The sequence below is a fragment of the Haliotis rubra genome, unplaced genomic scaffold, assembly GCF_003918875.1.
Source record: "Haliotis rubra isolate DU_JTF1 unplaced genomic scaffold, ASM391887v1 Scf167, whole genome shotgun sequence".
Taxonomy (NCBI): Eukaryota; Metazoa; Mollusca; class Gastropoda; order Lepetellida; family Haliotidae; genus Haliotis; species Haliotis rubra.
Window position 1 is genome coordinate 1,003,219 of NW_025765636.1, and position 25,465 is coordinate 1,028,683.

Genomic DNA, 25,465 nt, shown 5'->3' on the forward strand with positions numbered 1-25,465 from the left:
GCTGTCATGACGAAACATGGCAGTTAAACGGTAGTATTAAAAACATCAGCTGTGGTAATGGCAATAAGGTCACTGCTGCTAATCTTCACCTAGCAGTAACTGGGGCTGCAATGATTCAGTTTGATTCATCAAAAATCAAATCTGACTTAGTTTCGGTTTTCGATAACCATTGTCACTATTTCTATTCAATATTTGAATACCTATTTCAGTCATTTCCACACAGCCTGAACGTAATTTCGACTCCAACTCGAGCTGTTTCGAGCACTGAAATAAGGCAAAACATGACTGGTTGACGCCGGGCCAATTATCCAATGAGAATTGTTGTTAGTAGATATCGCCAAGGTGACAATGGATTTCACGCTAAAAAAGACGACTCTGAGAGTTAAATGAAATCTGATGTTTTTACTTGTATGAAGAATCGAATCGAAAATGATCGAATCAATGTCTATGTGAATCATTGCAGCCCTAGCAGCAATTGTGGTGAGGCTTTGAAAATAAGACTAGACTTGATACCTTGGGTGAGAACATGAACTGTACACAGCTGCTCATCTTGAAATAGTGTGACATAAGAGAGGTTGCCAACTAATATAGTCTTAGTGCCTTCCAGAATGTTCTACACAATGCTGGATTAGTCTATGGTATTATGGCAGATTTCAGATTACACTTCACTCCAAAGATATGAAAAAATTGTGTCTTTCACAGCACTGCTTACATTATATAGTAATACATTCCTCAGTTACTTATTGTTGAATGGTGTTATGAACTTCTACTTACAGAAATAATGTGATACAATTACAGTATTGTTTAACAGTACAACAGGGCCATACAACAATAACTTCTGTTTTTCCTCAGACACATGACGTTCCTGTTGCACACAATGCATGACAAATTGAGCACATCTGAACGCCGGGATGCGATCAGTGGACTGGAGACTTTGACAGCCAAATGTGAAGGAACGCCTCATCCTCTTCCCTTGGAGAACTGTCAGATCCTGCCTCCAGTCCCTCTCCTCAACTTCCCCATTGTCAGGTAGGTTTTTACTGGGCAGAGGAACGCCTCACCCTCTTCCCTTGGAGAACTGTCAGATCCTGCCTCCAGTCCCTCTCCTCAACTTCCCCATTGTCAGGTAGGTTTTTACTGGGCAGAGGAACGCTTCACCCTCTTCCCTTGGAGAACTGTCAGATCCTGCCTCCAGTCCCTCTCCTCAACTTCCCCATTGTCAGGTAGGTTTTTACTGGGCAGAGGAACGCCTCACCCTCTTCCCTTGGAGAACTGTCAGATCCTGCCTCCAGTCCTCTCCTCAACTTCCCATTGTCAGGTAGGTTTTACTGGGCAGAGGAACGCTTCACCCTCTTCCCCCGTGGAGAACTGTCAGATCCTGCCTCCAGTCCCTCTCCTCAACTTCCCCATTGTCAGGTAGGTTTTTACTGGGCAGGAGAACACCTCACCCTCTTCCCTTGGAGAACTGTCAGATTCTTCCTCCAGTCCCTCTCCTCAACTTCCCCATTGTCAGGTAGGTTTTTACTGGGCAGGAGAACACCTCACCCTCTTCCCTTGGAGAACTGTCAGATTCTGCCTCCAGTCCCTCTCTCTCAACTTCCCCATTGTCAGGTAGGTTTTTACTGGGCAGGAGAACACCTCATCCTCTTCCCTTGGAGAACTGTCAGATCCTGCCTCCAGTCCCTCTCCTCAACTTCCCCATTGTCAGGTAGGTTTTTACTGGGCAGAGGAACGCCTCACCCTCTTCCCTTGGAGAACTGTCAGATCCTGCCTCCAGTCCCTCTCCTCAACTTCCCCATTGTCAGGTAGGTTTTTACTGGGCAGGAGAACACCTCACCCTCTTCCCTTGGAGAACTGTCAGATTCTGCCTCCAGTCCCTCTCCTCAACTTCCCCATTGTCAGGTAGGTTTTTACTGGGCAGGAGAACACCTCACCCACTTCCTATGGAGAACTGTCACATGGTGGATGGCGGAGAGGGGGGTAGTGGGGAGGATGGTGTCACTTTCATTCTCATTGCTCTGTGTCTTAGTGGGTTGAAGCTTGTATTTCCTGGAATGCATATAAAAATATCCTCTTTTTTTTTCTATTGCACAGTATCCAATGTACATGTTTCTGACATAAGGCAGTGTATAAACATGTGTATTGCAGGTGTTTCAAGGTTGTGCCCCCTGTGCCTCACCTGCACCCCCAGAAACTCTCCACTGACTGTGATAAAGCCTCCAAATCAGGGTCTTCATCTACACACCTCTCTCCCTCGACTCCGACAAGGATGCCAAGACAAACAAGTGTGGTAAGCATCCACACTATAGCTTTTCTAAAACATTTTGATCTATGATTGGTGTAACATTTCAAAAAGTGAACATGTATTTGTTGATTTGTTATATAACGACACACACTGCATTATTCCAGCTATATGACAACCTTGTGTAAATAATCAAGCCTGGACCAGTCAATCCAGTGGTTGATGCCATGAGCATCAAGCTACACACATGAGAGATGACGACATGCTGTGAAGGTTGTACTCCAGAAAAAGAATCAGTGTCCCATGTTTGTCAGTACTGCTGACTTCGATAAAATGAGGGTCATTATGGTACCTTGTATCTTAAACATATAACTTTCAGCTACTTAATTCATCTTAGTGACAAGTCATTCAAGGAGATTTAACTTTATTCTTTTCTTCAGACTTCCTGTGGGTTGAGGGGGACATGTGTGAAGTGCACCTACAGGTGTTTAATCCTCTCCCTGAAGAGCTCAAGATTAACTATATGGTATGTGTCTGTGTCTTGTTGAGGATCATACTGTGCTGAATGACATAAGTTGTTGTAAACTGTCTCTCCTGTGATTGGTTAACTCCAGTTTCCTTGTTCTACACCTGAACAATGCACTTGTATATTGACTGAACTACATGAAGTGTGTTGTCATGTTTTGCAACCAGTAATTTCATCTCATGTGACTCGGTACTCTCATGCATAAATGTAAAATTATATCCAGTTGTGAAAGCGAACATGATTTGTTGTATACTTGGTTTCTCCCTTGTGTTAGTGAAACCAGTTCATTTGTTTTGTGTGATAGATTCTTCTGGTCTGGTTGTATATTGTGTTTTGTCATTCCTCAGGGCTTGCTGACAGAAGGTATTGAGATGGAGATATTCCCAGCCAATCCATCGGTGCCTGCTGAGTCCGGCCCAGCCTTCATCAAACTGTATGGCAAACCCAAGTCTGTAGGCCAACTCTCTATACTGGGTATGTCAGCTTCTCTGTACTTTGTACTTATGTCTGTACTATGTATATCAGCTTGTCTGTACGGTGTACTTAGGCCTGTACTGGGTATATCAGCTTCTCTGTACAGTGTACTTAGGCCTGTACTGGGTATATCAGCTTGTCTGTACTGTGTGCTTGATATTTTGTTTATATTTTATTTATATGGGTATTTATATAGCGCTATAGTCCATCCCACATGCATGCTCAAAGCACTTCTTTGTTTTCCCGTTGATCATTGGATGTCAATCTCAACGGCACATCATATTATCAACCTCAACTCCTTGGGGATCATACAACTCTTGCTGCCACTAGGCACACTGAGTTAATGTGACTTTCCCATCCTTTCGAGGTACCCATTCACAGCTGGGTGGACTGGGACACATAATCACAGAACTTTGTCCAAGTTTACTGCACGTTGCTGTACCCACAACTAGGTGTTTGCATGTATTCATGTGGCCACATCTGGTCATTTACCAACGGATTCGTGGGTTCTTTTAAGTGCACAGGGTTGTGTACTGTACACTAGGGGTTGTGGCAACACTGAAAGAGTCTTCACACAGAGCTGACTCCAAGGATTTTATGCCCAGTCACAGGTGGGCTCAATCCCGGCACCTCCAAGCTTGCTGGATCACTAGCCTGGCGCATTAGACAGCTCACCCACCCATCCCCAACTGTTCATCGGATACAGTGACTGCGTTAATGAAAAACAATCCAATGCAGTTGAAAGCATGATGTCCTCAGTATTTCTTTCAGTTATAGTCTTTTATTGGTCCATTGGTCCTGCTTTGCTTTTACAGATTTGTTAATCCATGTTGTGATGCTGCCATCTTTCTGTGCAGGCTACAGTACTCTAGTCCTCGGGGTCCGTAGCAACTGTCGCTGAAGGACCTCGCCCATATACCTCAGCCTCACTTTGACGTTGATGTTGTCCCCGGCCTGCCCCAGGTGTCACTGTCATCATCACTGCCTAAAGCTGCCAGCTTCACATCTGTGGGAGATGGAGCCAACGTGGTGGCCAGTGCAACGGCCTTGCTGTATGCAGGACAGAGGTCAGTTGGGTACATCTACCTCATCAGTCTTCTAAGCTTTTTCCCTACTATGAGATTCAGTGTTAAAACTCTTGTCAAGATTATAGGTTTGTAAATCAAGTTTGGGTTTAAAACTCAAATGTTATTGGTAAAATTTTCAGTCCAGATCATGGGACTTTCTGTCAATTATATGAAAAGGATGCATTAAATCCATTGTTTTGGCATGTTGTTAAATTCATAATGAGCACATAAGTTAGTTAGTGTCCTCTTCTCTTGCTACATGGACGCCATTTGTCCTATGTGTGTAGGGGTAGCCTAGTGGTTAAAGCGTTCGCTCGTCACGCCAAAGGCCCGGGTTCGATTCCCCACATGGGTACAATGTGTGAAGCCCATTTCTGGTGTCCTCTGCCGTGATGTTGCTTGAATATTGCTAAAAGCGGCGTAAAACTAAACTCACTCACTCACTCGTGAAAAGGATCCTGGCAAATGTATGTGTAAAACGTTTAAAATTTCTATACATTTTTTCCATATTATTGTCCATTTCTTATATGCATTAGTCTATAACTTGAGGAATTTAAGCCATACTGCCTGGTAATTTGTTGATGTGCTCTGTTGTTTGTGTTTCAGCTTGGAGTGCCTGGTGACCCTCCAGAATGGCTCCTGTCTTCCTGTGGAGAGGCTGGATGTATCACTGGATACAAAACTAGAGCATGGTGCGTGCTGACATTTCAAAATTCAGAATATCCATGATTGCATAAAACCTCTGTTTAGCAATGTTAATAATACATATTTGATTACACTGAAAAGATACAACATTGTATTCAAGTTGAGGTGTATAGTCCTGGTTTTTCAGCTCAGTTCCATACGCCCATGCGCGGGACATTGACTGATTGTCGTTCAAAATGTCCTAAAGGTACATACAAAAAATTTCAATGATATAGAAATATGTCTGATATTGTCAGATATGTTGAAAAATGTTGATAACATTTTGGACTTGTCGTGACACAATTGGTATCTAGCCAAAAAACTGCATTTAGGCTAGATTTGTGAATGCAATCATGTCATCTGCTGCTCATGAATTTGTTGTGATCATTGGAACAACTGTATTTTGGTCAACAGATATAGAAGAACGGATGTTTTCCTGGAGTGTTGACAATATTAATTCCCAGCTTCCACTTCAACCAGCCAATCAGCTGTGCTTCTCTGTCTGTATCTATGGTTACAGTGACTTCCTGTCATCAGACCTTCAAACTCCAGGTTTGTACACTGTCTCAGTCAACTGACCACTGTCGATATGGTATTGTGCATTCTTAGCTTTCATAGATTTTTATACTTGCCAGTGGGGTATACAAAGTGTGTAATCTGGCTACCAGTTTTGAAAGCAATGGTGGGTCAGTGGGTTAAAGGGGCCGTGAGGTAGCCTAATGGTTAAAGCGTTTGCTCGTCACGCCGAAGACCTGGGTTTGATTCCCCACATGGGGATGTGTAGCCCATTTCTGGTGTTCCCACCGTGATATTGCTGGAATATTGCTAAAGCAGTGTAAAACCATACTCGCTCACTCAGTGGGTTAGATCACCGACTTTTGGTGCTGGATATTTAGGTGAGTGTGGATTCGAATCTTGGATATACTCAGCCCCAAAATGGTACTAGATATGTACTTTAATGACTAAGTGTAACCCCAAATATAGCATATGTTACGTGTAGACATAGTTCACAGAGATACAACTTCTATATCTATATCACATCTGTACATTATAAACACATTATCTTGCGTAAATAATTCAACATCGCTCTATTGGTTTCAGACATGCCTTCTCCTGTGTATTCCAATCGGTCGCGATCAGACAGCTCAGAAGGAAAGGTAGGTTATTGTGACATCACTGGATGTTACGGTGAATTGATACGTCAGATTACATTTAACTCCCAGAGTCGGCTTTTTGATTGTGAAATCCATCGTCAACTTGGCGATGTCTACTAACGACAATTCTCATTGGATAAATTAGCCTGGTGTCAACAATCACGTTTCGCCTTATTTCAGCGCTCGAAACCGCTCGAGTTGGAGTTAAAATTACGTTCTGGCTGTTCGGAAAAAAATTGAATAGGTATTGAAATATTGAATCAAAATAGTAATAATGGTCATCGAAAATCGAAACTTAGGTGTCAGATTCGATTTTCAATGAATCGAATCGAATTGTTGCAGCCCTAGTCTTTAATACAGGTTAGAAACTTGCCCAGTATGCTTTTATTTGTGTTGTGTGGGGTTGCAAAATTGCTTTGAGTTGTCACATCTGTTGAAAGGGTTGGATGTATGTGAGATGAAGCTAATATTGGGATTAATTAATTAATATATGATCCAGTGACATGCCTAACACCAGCTTAATCATTTACAAGCCATCATAATGTAGTTGAAAGATTGTGTTCCTCCACAGATACTAGCAGTTGTACCTGGGCCCGTTGCACACAGCTACCGTAACACTGTGACTGTCGTAAGTCTATGTTACAGTATAGGAGGTACGGCAGTCGTAGCGGTACGATAGCTTTGTGACTTCAATAAAAGCTATCATAACGCTACGACTGTCGTAACTCCTATACTGAAACATAGACTTACGACAGTCGTAGCACTTCGATAGCTTTGCGAAACGGGGCCCTGATGGGAAGTTTGAGTTGTAATCTGTGTTGCAGGCGGTGGAGGCTATCCTGTCCGTGCAGTACAGTGGTAACCCTGGTCTAGAGGCTGGGTACTGCCGCCAGTGTTCTCTAGCCCTCACCATCGACATACTGCCGTCTCTACAGATAGCTAACTGGGATGTACAGCCAGCCCACAGGTAGGACGCCAGTGGGGTTGATTGTCATAGAACTCAGCAAGGTTTTCATGAGATTAACAGGAATAGGATTTCAATTTTCAGAATTACCGGTATCTGTCTTGTAATGAAGATTTTGTTGGATGTTAGCTGTGTTTCACTTACCTATCGGTGCGGTGGGGTAGCCTAAAATGATGAAAGCGTTCGCTCTTAATGCCGAAGACCCGGGTTCGATTCCCCACATGGGTACAATGTGTGAAGCTCATTTCTGGTGTCCCCTGCCGTGATGTTGCTGGAATATTGCTAAAAGCGGCATAAAACCTAACACACTCACTCACTCACTTACCTATCTATCTATGCTTACACATGCGATAGTCCTACTGACTTCTTTATTGTAGATTTTGTTATCAAATAAAGGATATGAATTTGTAGCATGAGTTGCGTCTTACATGATAATCAAATACTACTATATTGTAGAAGATTTGCAATAATATCTCCCAGATAGATAAAAATTTCATGATTAACTGATGAAACTTCATGATGTCATCAATTTGGGCTTTTAAGCTTTTTATGATTGGCTCAATTTGTATTCTGTATCCGATCACTGTGTGTGAGAAGAAAGCTTTTGCTCTATGTTTATATTCATTACTGAAGCAATATCTTTCCTTGTAGTAAAGTTGCTTCCTGAAAGGTTTCTGTCATTGCTGTCAGTATACGTATTATTGTTTTCATCATGTATTACATTTTGTTTCACATTTTTAAGGAACCACTACTTCCTATTTTCAGCCGGGATCATTGTGTGATACTGTTTGACATACAGAATGTGACAAGTCACCAGTTAGATCTAGAATACCAAGATGGCAAGACAATCATCACAGAACCCCAGCAGTGTCGAAGGCAAGTTTCAGCCTGTACTGATAGACTACATATACTCCATGGCTTTATTTTCTCTCTAAGGTGAAAGATGTTAGCTGTAATGATATATTTACGGCCCGTGAAGATTTGGGTTAGAATTGGTCTTCAGCAACCAATGCTTGTCGGAAGAGGCGAATAACGGGATCGGATGGTCAGGCTTGCTGACTTGGTTGTCATATGTCAGCGTATCCTAATTGTGTAGATCGATGCTCATGCTGTTCATCACTGGATTGTCTGGTCCAGGCTCAGTTATTTACAGACCGCTGCCATAAACAAAATATAGAAAACAAATGTAATGATTTATTGATTGAACTGAGCTATAGGTCTTTGCACAGGATTTCTGCAATCAACCAAATGAGGAAAGTTGAAATTGTCACTTATTTTGTAAAAAAAAATTAGGATAAGGTGCCATTGGTCCAGGTGTGGATCGTAAATGATCCCCAGCAAGTTATACCAGCTGTAAATGGTGACTCAATGGATTGGGTTCTTGACAATGTGGCTGGGCTGAGCACATGTCATCCAGTCCCTATGGTCTGAATATCGATCACTGGAGCTGTTTGCAGAGTTAAATTACAAACATAAATGAGCAACACTGGAAAGTGAATCCTTGACAAACAGATCTCTGAAAGTTCAAATTGCTCAGTTGTACAGTGCATAACCTAGTCCCAGTCCCAGCGGTGGGGTAGCCTAGTGGTTAAAGCGTTGGCTCGTCACGCCTAAGACCCAGGTTCTAATCCCCACATGGGTACAATGTGTGAAGCCCATTTCTGGTGTCCCCCGCCATGATGTTGCTGGAATATTTTGCGTAAAGCGGCGTAAAACCAAAACTCAGTCAGTCAGTCCTGACCTATCAGTGAATATGAGTTTTGATTTGTAAGGGCTTTAGCATTGTTCCAGCAATGCCATGTTGATAGGCATAACAAGAGGGTCTTCACACATTTTATCTGCTGGCATCTGAAAACGAATCTTCATCTTGAAAGATGACCTGAAATGTATAAAACATATATGTCGTGTACCCTGCGTCCTCAACTAGAATGACGATGTTTTACAAGTTGCCCCTTATATCTCCTCTGAAACTATGGCATAAAAAAGAATTAGACACCTTCATAGTGTTTAATGAAATCATTGAAGATATACTCTATCACATCATAAAGTCTTACTGATCCATATTTTGGGAAATTGTTGTTGATTTCAGGATTGCTGTAGAAATCCCCCGTGTTGACTTCCAACCGGAGAAGATGAAACACGACAGTACACCATGCATGCCGAGTGTGTATCGGCAGTGTCACCCCATCAATCACCACAGTCAGTACCTGGCAGACTACGTGGACATCAGGTGGACAATTGTATCCTTGCTTTCTGAGACAGTCATACAATGATGGATGTGCATTGACCGTAACAGTGACAGAAGCATTTACCCTTTTTCTGACTCATTTTCATGTCCAGGAGACTCTGTTAACTTTAAATTGGAGGGTGCAAGGCTTGAACATTGGGGTCTGACAACATGTGACATGCTTTTCCAGAATGCACCCCCCGGATATACTGTCAGCATAGCACATGTTCTGATTCCTGAAATGTGTTTTATTTTGGGATGTCAATTTTTGAAGTTAACCAATGACATGCTAACTTTTCAGTCTATTTCATACCAAAATATTATGGCAACTTTTTTAATATGCACTTTACTATTTGGTTAGTTTTAAAGATTCTAACAGTCCAACAGGTCTGATTCTCACAGTAACCTCAGTGTAAATGATTTGTGTCATTGTGGTACGTCTGCGCTAGGTGCGGCGTGTTGCATTCTGTAAAACACAGGTAACATTTCTGTTTGGGTAAAAGTTACATTCAAAATTTAGCTAACCAACAGTATATAATTCTACCTAGGCCTGTGAGCAGGTCCAGATAAATCCGTGGCATGTGACATCTGTTAATGTCTTGGAACTCAAGTGAACATGCCCCAGGTGTTTAGCCAGGCATCCCCATGTTCGCGCCTTGGGCACACTAAAGTTACTGTAAATATTGTACTGTTTCTTGTGTATGATATTTCCTTAATAAAACCTACAGCCTGCCACTAAGGTGAGTGGTAAGCTTGGCATTGAGCATCTGACGTGGAGCAAGGACCAGCTGGAGTTAATCCAGAAATCTCCTGTAGCATGGGGTAGGTACACCTATTCCTTGTGGGCAGTTCTTCCAGATTGTGTGTGAAGAGTAACCCCAAATGAAAAGTCATACCTTTCACAGAAATACATTTGTCTCTTGTCAGAAGATTTGGGTGCGACTTTGATCTCGACATCAATGTATTTAGTTTATGTAATGTAACCTATATGTCTGCTAAAGTGATTGTGGGACAGTAAAAGGCCCTGTTTTACCAGTCCCCCCTTCTGTAAGTGTGAATTAAGGGTTTCCTTGGCATGCTGAGTTGCAGAAGGTGTCTGAAGGCTCTCAGTGGTGTTTCTTCTCCAATTGCCAGCTAGACTTGACCAATCTGAAATTTGATTCACACTGTGGACGTAAAAAAGCACTAGATTATCAATACTAACCGAAAATCCCCATGAAGATCTGAGTTCGAATTGATCTTCAGCAACCCATGCTTGTCATAAGAGTCAACTAACGGGATCAGGTGGTCAGGCTCGTTGACTTGGTTGACACATCGTATCCTAATTCTGTAGATTGATGTTCATGATGTCAGTCACTGGATTGTCTGGTCCACTCTCAATTATTTACACACTGCCATCGCATACCTGGAATATTGTTGAGTGTGGCGTTAAACAATTAACAAAAAGGACAAAACAAAAATAAAATAACCGAAACTTTGTGATATCTGTACGCTCTTTCTATCTCTGGAACCCTGAATAAGGGCATTATCATACCAGTTACAGTAAGCTCAGTTGATAATGAACTGATGGATTGTATTTACAGCTTCTTCTTCCTAGCAACTTCCTGTAAATTATAGGGCGGTGGGGTAGCCTAGTGGTTAAAGCGTTGGCTCATCACGCCGAAGACCCGGGTTCGATTCCCCACATGGGTACAATGTGTGAAACCCATTTCTGGTATTCCCCGCCGTGATATTGCTGGAAAATTGCTAAAAATGGCGTTAAACCGTACTCACTCACTCACTCACTAAATTATAGTCACGATGCATGTGATATACCATGGTCAAAGTGAACTAAAATAAGTGGTCCTTTTCAGATTGATTATTATTGTATATCACTCAGGTGAGAAGATTTCATGTTAAACAAATCATTTGCATGTCATAAATTCCCTGACTGAATGGAAATGTTCCACCAATAATGTTCTGTGTCGTTACTGTGTATGTGTGTGGTTGTTGTTGCAGAGGTCCGCCTCAACGACCAGCTGTACTTGTCCCCCGATGTGCCAAAGTTCTCTCTCAGTGACGTACTGGATGTACAGGTGGCGTTCACCAACAGGAGAGGTGAGATACTGCGGTACAGCAGCTGCAGGCTGACCTACTGAAGGAGCTGTAGGCTGGTCTAATGGTCAGAGTCTAAACCTGACACACCAGATGATCCATCTTTGATTCCAAACATGGTTACAATGTGATTACACAATGCCATTTAGAAAGTGTTCAAATGTAACATGTTTTATTTGGGAATACACTTTCTCAGTAGAGTGCAGATTCTCGTACTTTTGTTAGGTTGGGTCCTCTGATTCAAACCCCGGAGAGCGAAAGGTCGCGGGTTCGATCCCCGACCGCGTCATACCAAAAGACGTTAAAATATGGTACTTGTTGGTCCCTGCCTGGCGCTCGGCATTAATGGGTAAAACAAGGACTGGTCGGCTCAGAGTCAGTATAATGTGTCTGAGTGGGGTATTCATGCTTCACTGCAGCATGGTATCTCAGTGGGCTAGCACTATAAAACCAGCTTCAGTCTGGGCTAGTACAAGCAGCCGTACATACACATACATACGCATGCACGTCCTCATATGAGCGAAATATTCTCAAGCACGACGTTAAACCCAATTTCACCTTACCTCACCTCTGATTCAAACCCACACTCTCTGAATCTGGTGCATCATTATATCACTTCACCCTGTGTGACTGCTGCGTATGTTGTACAGGAGGCGAGCAAGTCCAGCTGATTCTCCAGATAGAGCCGGTCCAGGTGTGTGGTGATGAGATGAGAGAATGCCACGAGGTGTCCGTCCTTGGAGTCAATACTCTATGTGTCTCACAGGTAATGTGCCTCTTCTTCTTTGCTTGAACATTGAAATTGATTATGTGGAGTGTCATGGGTTGAATATATCTCGTCATACTCCTACCCTGGGGTAGAATAGGTCGATGTAGGTGCTGTTTATATCAGCTGACTCGGACACACCCAGACACGGACACACACAGACTCAGCTACACAGACAGATTGACAAATTTAACACACTTGCACTTGCTAAGATAGTCGTAGGTTAATGTTAATGCATGGTGCATACGACTATCGTAACGCTAAGAGAGCTTCGAAAATCTAGGCCCATATCTATTAGTGTTGGGAATTGGTTTAAATCTCATAATTGATGATTGGTTCATTACAACCGATCAATCATCGAAAATAATTGGTTAGCGTCATTTATCAAATTTTCCTGGTTATGTTTGTTAATGCACAAAAAAATAAAGAAAAAACATGTAGTTCTTTCGTTATCTTTGTAAACTGCACAAAATGCATTTGCAAATTTCACATCTTTATAGCATGTCTAGTATGTTAGGAACATGAATTTCGCGGAGTCTTTAAAATAAATTCAATCATGAATTGGAAGAGCTTGTAGTGCTAATGAAATCTAACAGACAAAACCAACCTTGTGAAAAATATTGTTAATGCAAACAAGTGTTCCAAAATTGTTTGTGTTTGATTATGAGAATGATTATGACATGATCGATTGCTTGGTCGCTTAGTCACTGTGACCAATTTTCGATTATTTCAATTAATCGGACCACCACTAATATCTATGACGACAGTGCTAAGTAATCATGACTCTAGACTCTTTAATATTGCTGACTATGCAGTTATACAGCATTCAATCACAAACTGTCAGACAGTTGTTGTTTTCAAGGGAATGGTGGATGTGTTCATTTGACAAGTTGATAAAGTACTCTCATCCATCATTAAGCCATAAACTCTGAGAAAGTCTATTAAATACACAGTGTTTGGTATTGGTTTCAGCTTTCCCAGTCAGCCAGTCTCCAACATTCATGTGCCTTCGTCTTCCACTCCCCTGGCTTCTACAGACTCAATATACTGTGCCACTCCTTCATCCACACTTCATCAGAAGCCTCACGACAGATGTCAGTTGCCTCTTGTGTGTCTGTTAGTGACAGGCAGATGTCCACTGATAGTGGTGACATTCCATCAGAAGAGAGTCACACCTCTGTGAACAATATTGAAACAGATGACAAACAGACATCTCAAGTGGCTGATAGACTGTCTTGTGCCAACATGAACCAGACACAGATAATCTGGAGGTGTGAACCAGTCCCTCAGTTTCAGATCATCGACTGATAGTTCCACATTTCATCATCAACAATCTTCACCAGGATTACATCCCCGCTTAGGGAGCATCAGCCTGAGAACCACTCAGTACGTGTAACAGTACAAGCACAGGCAACCAGCACAGGCAACAACACAGGCAACAATGAAAACAGGCTACACCTGCTACCAACACATGCAACGAAAACAGGGTACAACACCAGCTACCAACATAGGCAACAACGTTGGCTACAACACCAGCTAACAACACGGGCAACAACATTCGCTAACAACTCTTGACATCCATTCAGACCAAAAGTGTCTCTGGTGTTCATCCAGTGTGTATTACATGACCTGTTTCTACGGTCAGCCTAGGACTTGGAACTGTCACAGGAGGTCTGGGAATAGGATTTGACCTCTCTAACCATTACCTGATGCTGATGAGAAAAGCTGTCAGTGTGGTGCTGATGCTGTATTAAGCTAAAGTAGCGTCACACGGTCTCCTTGACGATGATGTACTTAAGTCACTGGCTTCATCAACCAATCTTAGCTTTGGAAATGTAAGAAATACATAATTAGAAAAAAATCAGTTTTGTATACTAAAGGCCTCAAAATATGTCATGGACACTGACCGATCGGTGTCTTGTTGATATAGATACTGAATCTATGGGGAAGCGACAAACTGAGGGATGGTACTGGTTTCTATTTAGAAATATCTTTTACACATGATCACAAAGGCAAACTAAGATAAATGCAGTGTATGAAATAAGCCAAAAAATCCGGCCAGACCAAATATGGGGAATTTACTCAGATGTATGGAACATCTAAAAATAAATTACCAGACCATCGGTCTGGCTAGCTGTAAATTTAGACTGTCCGTCAGAAATTTAGACTGTCTCGGGCAGTCGGACGGGCCTTATTTCATACACTGATACATTTAAGAAACTATATTCTGAGATGATTTATTCTCTGGTTTGGGTATGTGTTTAGTGAAAGGTTACAAATCGACAGTCTTGTAGTAACTATACTGCTTTTGTCTCTGAAGGTGGTCTTTGGCTGACATTTCCGAGCAGCCAGATATCAAGTACATATATCTGTAGTAATACAGGATGTACAGGATGTCTTTGCTTAGCACTGATCATTTTTGACAGGAACCATTTATCAGTAGAATGAATGAAGGCCTCGAGAGGCATGGTCACCTTTATAGAAAGCAATGTAGAGAGCAATGGTAATGACTATGATGTGTTGATGATGTTTTTGTTCCTCAGTTATTGGTGATGGACTTAATATTGGTGATGTTACAAGGACAGCAATAAGATTGCGTGAATGGATCAAGGACTTATTTATTTTTCTACAAGTGTACACATTTAAAATGTTCCCTCAAATATTTGTAAACTCTACACCTTTTGAATAGGTTTCTAAGATCTTTGTAAACCCTCTTCACGTTTTAGATAAGTTTCTAAGATCTTAGTGAACCCTAGAAATATTATGAATCAGTTACTTAGAGACTAAGAGAGCTTCAAAAATCTAGGCCCAGGTATTTAAATCTTAGTACATCCAGTTTGAATCAAGAACTGGGATCTTAACAGTCTGGATTAGTTGCTAAGATCTTAGTGAACCCTGCAAATATTATGAATTATGTACTTAGATCTAGAGAACAGTATTCACATTTTGAATGAGCTAATTTGTTCTTAGTATATCCAGTTTGAATCAGGACCTGAGATCTAAACAGTTCATTTGCTAAGATCTTAATGAATCTTGTCCCCACTGAATCAAAACAAAGATGTACCAATCCCTGTATACATTTGGAATCAGTCACTGTGAAGTTAACAGGACATTCTGTTTGTCTTGCTTTCATTGATCAGGCTTGCTATTTTCGAAACGTTTGTAGCCCTACAAACGTCTTAAGCCCATTCTTAACACATTGGCTACGTTCAAAGTTAAGAATTCTTAGGGCTACGAATGTTTCGAGAATCAGGTCCCAGGTCTGTCAATTAAGACGTATTATACAGGTTACGTTTGTAACAAACTCATGGCTCAGTATTCATTGTACAAAGCTCTCCCACTCCGCCATCGTGGATTGATTGTTGACTTCAGCTGTGTTGTATTGTCAGTGTTTCGTGATCATGACAGTCCACTTCAAGTATTTCCATTCTGTGAACAAACATCATCATTGTAAATTACTTAGCCATTCAGTACCACTGAGGTACGTGTAGATGTATTCATGTGTGTAAATACTGTCTATTGTCATCATGGATAGGGCTTGGAGAAGGGATGGACTGACACAACTAGGGGCTGCATTTGGTTGAAATTAAGGTGCTAGGCTTTATGTAATCTGGAGCTGATGTCTCTGTGGACATGTTGAGGAAAAGTGATGAAAAACAACCTTCATTTTTCTTTATTTGGGTAAAACATAGGACTAAGGCTAGAACTCTAAAAGCCGGCTTTTCTTTTCTTAAATACTGACATCTTAAAAACATAATTTGATCATTTGCCTGAAAACATATTTATTTATATTGAAGTTTAGTCTAGAATTGAAGTTGGTGATTTGATTTGGACCAAAGCAGACCTCTGTTGTACTCGGTAGTATTTGTGTGTTGAAGTTGTTAGAGAACAGAGAAGGTTTAGTGTAAGGGAAGCTTGTATAGAGACAGAGGTGTAGAGAACAGATAAGGTTTAGTATAAGGGAAGCTTGTATAGAGACAGAGGTGTAGAGAACAGATAAGGTTTAGTGTAAGGGAAGCTTGTATAGAGACTGAGGTGTAGTTGATGAGTAGTGGATTCCAGTGCTGCCATGAGGCCGTGGCTGCATATTGAGTACTGCTGAATCTCAGCCGATATGTATATTTTGCTTAACAGTGCAAAATTGGACAATCAAAAGAAATGACTGATTTCCTTGCAATGTATTTGATTATTTCCTTGTGTCATTCCTTTGCATAGATACAAAACTGACCGAAGATGTGAGCAGGTTTTTGGTTCTTTATCATGGACTTTGTGTCACAATAAAGGGAATTCCTGCCAGTTCAGGATTCAGTACCTCATGATAGTAAAAATATACCTAACAAGGCTTGCTTCAAGCTGCTTAGCTATGGGCAGTTGGGTAGCCCAGTGGTTAAAGCAAAAAGACCTGGGTTCAATTCGCTATATGTGTACAATGTTTGAAGCCCATTTCTGGTGTCCCCCTCAGTGATATTGGTGAAATCTTGCTTAAAGCAGTGTAAAACTAAACTCAGCCACTCACACTTTAGTTGTGTCATCTAAGGCAACTCACCTTCAAAATGCTGAATTAGATTATGTGCTAGGTTTTCACAGCTCATTACCCAAGTGGTAAATGTTCCAGGCTTGCAGCATATCCTCCATTAAGCTGATAACTGTTTCTCTATTAAATGCGGGGCGGTGGGATAGCGTAGTGGTTAAAGCGTTCGTTCGTCACGCCGAAGACCCAGGTTTGATTCCCCACATGGGTACAATATGTGAAGCCCATTTCTGGTGTCCCCCGTCGAGTGATATAGCTGGAATATTGCTAAAAGCGGCGTAAAACTAAACTCACTCACTCACTCACTCTATTAAATGTCGATGCATACAAGTAAAACATATTGAAATATATAAAAATATATGTAGAAATATGCATTATTTTAAGCCTATTGATAGTGGTCTGTTAAGTCCTTAAGTCATATCAGCATAGTCTCTACTCCCACTCAACTGAAGCCTGTTTACTCATTACCTTGATGTGCAACAGTGTATCTCCCATTGATTTCGTCACGGAAGAATTGTGACATTTATTTGAAAGTATGATCGCTCAGTGTTAAAGAGTATGCTTTCAACTGCTCTGGTTTTGTCACAATTCTTCTTGTGACATTTATTTGAAAGTTTGATCGCTCAGTGTAGGAAGAGTATTCTTTCAACTGCTATTGTTTTGTCCCACAAGCAGCTGAAAGGTAAGAAGATTGACACTCCAGCTCGTGTTGATTGAGATTGGGAAGACATTGTCAGTGAACGTTCTACAGAATCATGTTAACTGAAGGGCATTGGTTCTTAGCCTAGTATTCAGGGTCGATTTTTGATATTATGTTTCATGATGTCCTTGAGTCAATGACCATCATATGATTGACTAGTCACATATACTTATGTGTTAATATGTTGGAACTCGATGTGTCTACTTTTGTGTTTTCTTGAGGGAAACTCACATTCTCTTGTATTATTTAGTTTTTAACTATGGATGGAAATGTCTGCTTCATTTTGTAAGTGAAGTAAGGTCAAGTTATTTATGGACATAGTTTTAAATACATACCTGTATATTATGACTTATTATGTTTGTAATCCAGCTTGATATGTTAGATTATGTATGATATAAAAAGACCATTTCTGTCTCCTTGTAAATAGTTTCTTTGTTTCTTTGTGCAGATTGTCTAGCTTCATGTTTCCCAATACAATTACATTGAAATCAGTTTTACTTTGAAAAATCTAATTAGATCTACTATGTATTTTAGCTCATTCATCATAAGGAAATGTATGACAAAGTGATGGTTTTGTATGTGGAAATCTTCATGCTATGAAATCTCTAAACTGTTTGATACTTTGACAGTTTTGTGAACATCCTTATTGATTTGTTTTCAAATTTCTTGTGGTATATTAAGTTGTACCAGATTGTGATTGGCTGAGAAATCCTGTTTATAATTACACAATGCCATTTAGAAAGTGGACAAATGTAACTTTACTTTCTTAGTAAAGTACAGATTCTATTACTTTTGTTGGGTGTGGGACTCAACCCAACAAAAGTACTAGAATCTGTACTTTACTAAGAAAGTGTAATCCCAAATATAACATATGTGACGTTGAATCCTGTTTGTATGTTTTGACTATTTAAGACCTCAACACATCATCATGGTAACAGTATTAGTGTCAGTCTATTGTACACAATCAAACCTTACAGTATAGCCCAGTGTAAGGAGCACAACGAAGGCTGAGCTTGCTGTGCAGAGTGGTGGCCCTTAGCAGCAGCAGTACCCAGATTCCCCTGGACTTGGATTCTTGGCATGCAATATAGATAATGGGTTCTGAAATAGTGTTCCGTTATGGTTAAAACCTGATGGCTGCAACACAGATATTTTTAGGATTCTAAAGTCAGGCCAGACCAATTTTATTTCTTGTGTTTACGGATCTGCCAGTCATTTTTTTTCAAGAATAAGAAAAAAAGGAAAAAATAGTTTTCCCCGCTCAAAAAATAAAATGCTTATTTTTTCATTGGCCCAAAATGTAAACTTACAAGAAATTCTTTTTAGATTTTTTTTGCCCCATATACACTTCATAAATTGCTAAAAGTAAAATACTTTTAGTATTTAGAAGGAATATTACTTTGACTGATGATTTTACTTTTATTTTTTTCCCTCCTGCCTTTAGGGTTTCTGAGGACAAAAATCCGTAAAACAAGAAATAAAATTGGTCTGGCCAAAGTTGGGAAAAAGGCATGAATCCTTTCACTTGGGATTTTCTTCAAATTCGTTATTTTCTTAAATTCATTTATTGTTAAACTTAAGCCCAACATTACAGCCTATATTTGCTCTTTTATTAGTGAAATGCAAAGCAATAGCATTTGACAGTGTTACTGCCATATGCTTCCGAGTTGGGACTGAGTGCCTCCAGGGTCGGTGTAGATACATCCCAGTAGGACTGGATAACGTATATTCCATTGAAAGTTATATTCCAGGCTTCAGTCACATCTACACATATTCCAGCCAAACAATTGGGGGGGTGCCTGTCAGGCCGTGGATTGAGGTTCAGTAAAAATACAGTTAGTCTGTCTCACAGTCCCTGAACCACATTATTTTCCCTATTGCCAAACCCTCTCTGCAGTGCTAAGGCCCTAAATAAAGCAAGCCTAGGTTTCCTCAGGTTCTGAATCTCTGGTCACCCTGCAGCTCCTTTTCAATATAAATGGGCTTGTTTGTTACTATCAAACTTATATATATTCAGAGACTAAGCATTAGTCTAGAGTACAATATCAGTGTACGGTTCTGTCTTCACAACAGTAATTATGCTGAGAGAATGGTACATTTATCTCACCTGTGTTAACCTTGATGTACACAGCACATAAAATGGCAGGGTTGTGGATGGGTGGAGAGTGAAACTTATTGATGTTTTATGTGATGTCAGTGTTGATTGTATACAGAAGGAACTCAAACATAGTGTCAGGTTGTGATGATATGACGTTATACATGTAGGATCATGATCCATGGATGAACTCGGATCCATGGCTGATCCTCAGAGCTGTGGGTTTGATCAGTGCACTCACTTTCCAGGATATCTTACTCCGGCATGCCCATAATGTGATAAGTTGTAACAATTCATATTATTTAGCAGCTTTACTGGCCAAAGACTACATTCTATTATGAACTACTAGTTTAAATCACAATAATCACTTTTAACAACAATTTAAAGGGATCGGGTGGTCAGGCTTGGTTGACACATGTCATCAGTTCCCAATTACGCATATTGATGCTCATGCTGTTGATCACTGGATTGTCTGGTCCAGACCCGATTATTTACAGACCGCCGCCATGTAGCTGGAATATTTCTGAGTGCGGCGTAAAACTAAACTCACTCACTCACCCATAATGTGATCAGTTGTAGAAATTCATATTATTTAGCAGCTTAACTGGCCAAAGACTATATTCTATTATGAACTACTAGTTCAAATCACAATAATCACTTTTAACAACAATTTAAAACTTCTATCTATGCATTTGATTTGAAATTCAGTTCAGCGTGATAAAATCTAAAGGTAGCCTTACTCTACAGGGCATCCATGATGGTGAAACTCTCAATAAACTAGCCAGAAGAATAGTAACAGAGGGATTCAACTTATAAATTTTCAAGGCACGTTATATGTTATTTTCGATCTTATGTGTGTTTTTTTAAAGGGGTTGTCTAGGCCCTTTGACCCTCCTTCTGGAGCCAGAGGACAAGTGTTTTAAGTTAAGGCACTGGCATAGTGATCACAGGATGAAGGTGCAAAATCTGTTTTTTTGCGCCAATGTTTCAAGAGACATTTTAGCATATTTTAATTAAAACAAAGTTGCATTTCTAGGGACTCACTCTAGAACCCACACCTGCTCATTGGCCACATCAAAACATTGTTTCAAAGAGATTGGCTTGAGGAATTTTTTTGGTGCAAAAATTAGTATTGTGCTGCAAATACCTGTCTTAGAATGCCAGGATAGCCATGTGATAAAACTCACTCACTCACTTTGAATGCCCTTTTGTCTAAGCCCTAATCTCTTTACCAGGTGACATGTAATAAATATCCCATTTTTCGTTGCCATCTCCCATATCAAATAGAACTGTGATAAATCATATATAGTATACCACTGATCTTGCACCTTAAAACTGCTGCAAGCAAAGATATTGAAAATATGCTATAAGCTTTATTATGTTAGTGTTAGTTTAGCATCAAGTAAAGTTGTTGATCTGTTTCTCAGAATATATAACTTGGTTAATTTCTTCTTTCAGAAGTTCACATGTAGTGAATACTTTTCTAGTTGAGCTGACTTGGGGATAAATCTTTTTTTTTGTTCAGACTTGTTCATTAAATAGTCTCAGTTATGTTGCTGAAGATTGTCCGTGCTCAAGGTGCAATAAACGTTGTTTGCAATGCCTGTACAGTGTCTGTATGGGAGGAAGCGAACTATACTGTTTTGTGTATATAGCGCTATGTACATATGTATATATCACTCATAGTATTGTGTAGTACATTGTTAACACATTATCAAGGGTTGTTGTTTCATGCTTGTTGTATTGGTTATATGTACAAACCAGATATGTTTAAAAAAATACAAATCATGTTGAGACACTCTTTCATTACCACTGAGTCTGACATTGAAAGCTATGAAAAAAAAATCCTCATTTCCAGGACTGAGCAGGACAAGGGATGTACATTTAAGAACATTACATTGGGAGAATGAATAGTTTGGGGATATTTTTATCAAATTTGATGCTCCGTGTTCATACAAACCAATGCCCAAAATATTCACGATTCTGAACTGTTTAGTTCAAAATATAAATAGGGCTGGGACGATTCACCGATGCATCACGATACATTGAAGTTTGATACAGCTATCGTATCGTGGACTGGTGTATCGATACACAACTTTATTTCAAAACAGTATTATCTTGTAAATGTTACAGTACTTATTTAGAGCAAAATAGGCAAGTATGATGGAGTTACTTGTTTGTTTATTACAATAGTGTTATTGTTAAACACAAATACCTTGAAATAAGTCATTTTAAATCTTGATACCGTGTCATTTCTTGAAGGTGTATATATCATTATACGTATTGTATCGCAGGTAAAATATCGCAATATGTATCGTATCATGACATAGTGTATCGTCCCAGCCCTAAATATAAATGTGTTCACTTAAACTATCTTCATCACTTCAACAGTACTCGAAGCACTGTGTGACTCTTTTCTCATCTAAGCACTATCAACTGTCATTTTCCTGAGATTTGATAGAAATTCAAATACGTTTTCTTCCATCATCTCCTATTTTTCTATTAAATTTGAGTTGGAAAAAATGAAACCTCAATTATTATACTTTTGACCATCAAGAAAATCTACAAACTAGCAATAAACTCTGTAAGGCAAATCATTGAGTAAACCATTGAAGACAGACACACTCAGCTTCTGCAAAGACCTTCCAGTTCTACTTCGAATCATGTTTGTCTTAAGTGATGACTAACGGGATAGGGTGGTCACCTTAGCTGCCCCAGTTGATGCATGTCATTGTATCCCAACTGCATAGATCAATGCTCATGATGTTAACCACTGGTTTACCAGGTTCAGACAATTATTTTACAGAGCACTGTCCTATAAGTGGAATATTGCTGAGTGTGGCGTTAAACAACTGAGAAAAACCTTCCTTCAATGGTATAATAATTGCTGTATCTCACTGGTCATGGGTGTATGTCCTTCTGTTGATTGTTTCATGTGCTACTAAATATTATTGAACATGTCTCTCATTAGAAGGTGATATCATATGTTTGTTGAGAGTAGGATGGATCTATTTTTGAAGCCATGCATCTACAGAGCGAAAGAATTAGAATCTGTGGCTTCATACGAACTTTATAGTAAAATATACAAGTTTCATATACATGTAACTGGGATACAAGCTTGTAAGTTGAACAATAGGTTTTAGTTCTGTATCAGTATTTTACTTACATGGAAGTTTGTAAACACCCAGGTTTTCATATGACTGTAATTATATGAAAAGTATGACTGTAATTATATGAAAAGTCAGGAGTTCTGTAACTTTATTTTAGTAGTTTATTTGCCAGTACGTGTAGGATATTATTACTCCTCCAAACACTTCATTTGTAGGGGTTTTAGTCATTTAGTGTATGCTGGCCAGGATGAGGGTTGCAGGACATTACGCAGATGCTTCATCTTAGTGGACGTCCCATGCTTGTCTTAAAAGGCGGCTAACGGGATCGGGTGGTCAGGCTCGTTGACACATGTCATCATATCCCAGTTATGTAGATCGATGCTCATGCTTTTGATCACTGGATTGTCTGGTCCAGACTCAATTATTTACTGACCGCCTCCATGTAGCTGGCAACAAACCAACCAACCAATCTTAGTGGACGTTATTCCAGTATTGTGTGAAACAGTACATTCAGATAATTCACTGTCTTCATTGTATGTACATTTACTTAAGAAACAGCTTGTAGAGTTCACATGAGAGCACACCTTCATCTTATGTCGCACCAGTTTGAATATATGTGGGCTTGGTTCAGTGTACCAAGGTTGTCAGAACAAAGACAGTGCTTCGCTTTTGTACAGAATGAAGTGTTAGTGCTAAGATCTCTTCCAGAAAAGTATTGATAGTGCTACATGTGTGAGACCTCCACATTAGACGGTATGTTTTGTTAGTGATAACAGTAAGATTCGTGTGTGTCCCAGGGTATTGAATGGATGTTTATGTGAGAGAGAAGGCTTCATGTTGTAGCTATTTTGCAGCCTTCGTCCTCTCATATCAGCTCCTTAAAGTGTTTTAAAGAATGAATCAAGTCTAGTATACTAGGTTTGTGTAAACTTCAAGAGGGGCATGTTGGTGACTAAATCTCTCTGCTGTTGATGAACATAGGTGGTAGTAATTGATAAAATAAATGTCTGTTTTTGGTGTCTTTGCAAACATTCCTGCTGTGTGCCATCTTTGTCTGTATAACAGGAGGTAACTAGCCGTGATTGTCTCCCCTGTCTCAGGTTGGAAACTTTCTGTGGTACAGGAGGGGAAAGGAGAACCAGAAATATCTTGAAGGCCATTTGTGACAAATTTGGGAGAAGTGGATTAAGTAATAAGCACAATAACTGTAACTGTACTCAAACAATATGTACCTTGATACTGTCAATACTAGATATATATTTCAGATAGTGTTCCACAAAGATATTGTTAAAATAAAAGCCAATGTTAAAATATAGAGTATTCTTCAGAGCATTATATTGTATTTGTATCAGGATATACTGCTGTAATCATTCCATCTGTTAGATAATAGGAATAGATGTATTTCATAATGAACTGGGGTAGGCGTGTTTTAATCATAACATTTGCTACCATTTAGTGTGCAGAGTTGTTTCTCTTTGGTATGCCAGGAAACTGATGGTGGGTTCAGATTCTAGATTCTCCCCTATTATGTGTGTGTCTGTGCAATACTAGTGCTCTGGGCCCTGTTTCACAAAGCAGGGATAATCTACAACAGTCTGCCTGCACAAAGCGATCGATCGATCGATCCTAAGGTGATCGCAACTCCGATACTTTGTCATAGACTTACAACAGGTCATGAGTTTTGTGGAAGGGGGCCCTGGATTTTATCAAGGTGGTCAATGTCTACATTCTGCATCACTATGGGATATCCTTCAAAGTCAGCTTCACATAGTGATACATACAGTTAAAATACTGAACGAATGAAAAATGACAGGAAAAGGTTATTAATGTTGATCATACATTTTATTTCTTGGATGTCAGGATTGATCTAGCTATTCCATGTAGATAAGAGCCAATAGATTCAGGATTTGTGGCTTCAGTGTTCAACCCGGCTGACTGGTAAGCCGAGAGGATTAGTGCTCTCACCATCACCTGCTGAGTTTGGTACTGACTTGACTTTAATTAGCCCTGTAGCTGTAACTTTTTTGCTGCCTAACTTTAAACAGTGTGACCACAGGCCATTAAAACCAAGTGATCCAGTTTGAATATTGCAGTTCATGTGATAACATTGCCAATCAAAACATGCAGTAACAGTTGCAATAACCTAGAGTATAGCTGTAGAGGAGGTGTGTATACCTTGTGAACATAGGTCAGCCTGAGTGTGTAATGTGTAACTTATAATGGTTGATTATTATAAACCTATTATGTGAAATAAAAATTGTTTATTACGTGTGTAAAATCATGACTGGTCATGTTCATATAGTTGTTGAAATCATGTTGCTGCTGATTATAGTGAAGGAAGGTGAGTATTGTCAGTGAGCGGATTGTTACAGTTCCTTGTTCTCCATGAGTGGTGCCTCCATGGTGCACCGCCTGTACATATGTAGAATACTCTGATGCTGTTGAGGTAGAGAGAGGATGTCATATTTCTGTAAATCTTGCTTTCATGGCTTCCTTATTATGTAAGATAGTCAAATAATTATTGCCAAACCAGATTAAACACTGCAAAGAAACTGTTGTTGGTTTGTTATTTTTGCATGATGAACGATTTAGATGCCATTTGGGGAAAAAAGAATTACAATATGTTTAATTCATATTGGTGGACAGGAACTCTTGTTTGTTAGAAGATTGGGGATCAGTTAAGGAATCAGTTTAGGATCAAGCTAAGGATCTGTGACTTGGTACTTCGTTATATAACACCATGGTACGAGGGACTACTGTCCAAATTGTAAATCAGTGAGACATTTATAGGAGTTCTTCTCACTTGTCCGGCACCTATTGTTTAAAGGTTC

At 39.9% G+C, this 25,465-nt stretch overlaps 1 protein-coding gene across 1 annotated transcript in view; it reads left to right on the top strand.

The window, feature by feature from the left end:
* The window catches only part of LOC124272189 (trafficking protein particle complex subunit 9-like), a 39,682-nt gene extending 25,386 nt beyond the window's left edge, over positions 1 to 14,296 (top strand). The window contains 17 exon segments of the mRNA XM_046707331.1: positions 853 to 1,029; positions 2,149 to 2,215; positions 2,218 to 2,290; positions 2,683 to 2,768; positions 3,116 to 3,242; positions 4,100 to 4,138; positions 4,141 to 4,309; positions 4,916 to 5,001; positions 5,408 to 5,545; positions 6,095 to 6,150; positions 6,972 to 7,114; positions 7,877 to 7,987; positions 9,201 to 9,351; positions 10,067 to 10,160; positions 11,337 to 11,435; positions 12,083 to 12,198; positions 13,171 to 14,296. Coding sequence (XP_046563287.1) covers positions 853 to 1,029; positions 2,149 to 2,215; positions 2,218 to 2,290; positions 2,683 to 2,768; positions 3,116 to 3,242; positions 4,100 to 4,138; positions 4,141 to 4,309; positions 4,916 to 5,001; positions 5,408 to 5,545; positions 6,095 to 6,150; positions 6,972 to 7,114; positions 7,877 to 7,987; positions 9,201 to 9,351; positions 10,067 to 10,160; positions 11,337 to 11,435; positions 12,083 to 12,198; positions 13,171 to 13,506 — 2,068 coding nt within the window. The 3' untranslated portion in view covers positions 13,507 to 14,296.
* Positions 14,297 to 25,465: the final 11,169 nt, after the last annotated feature.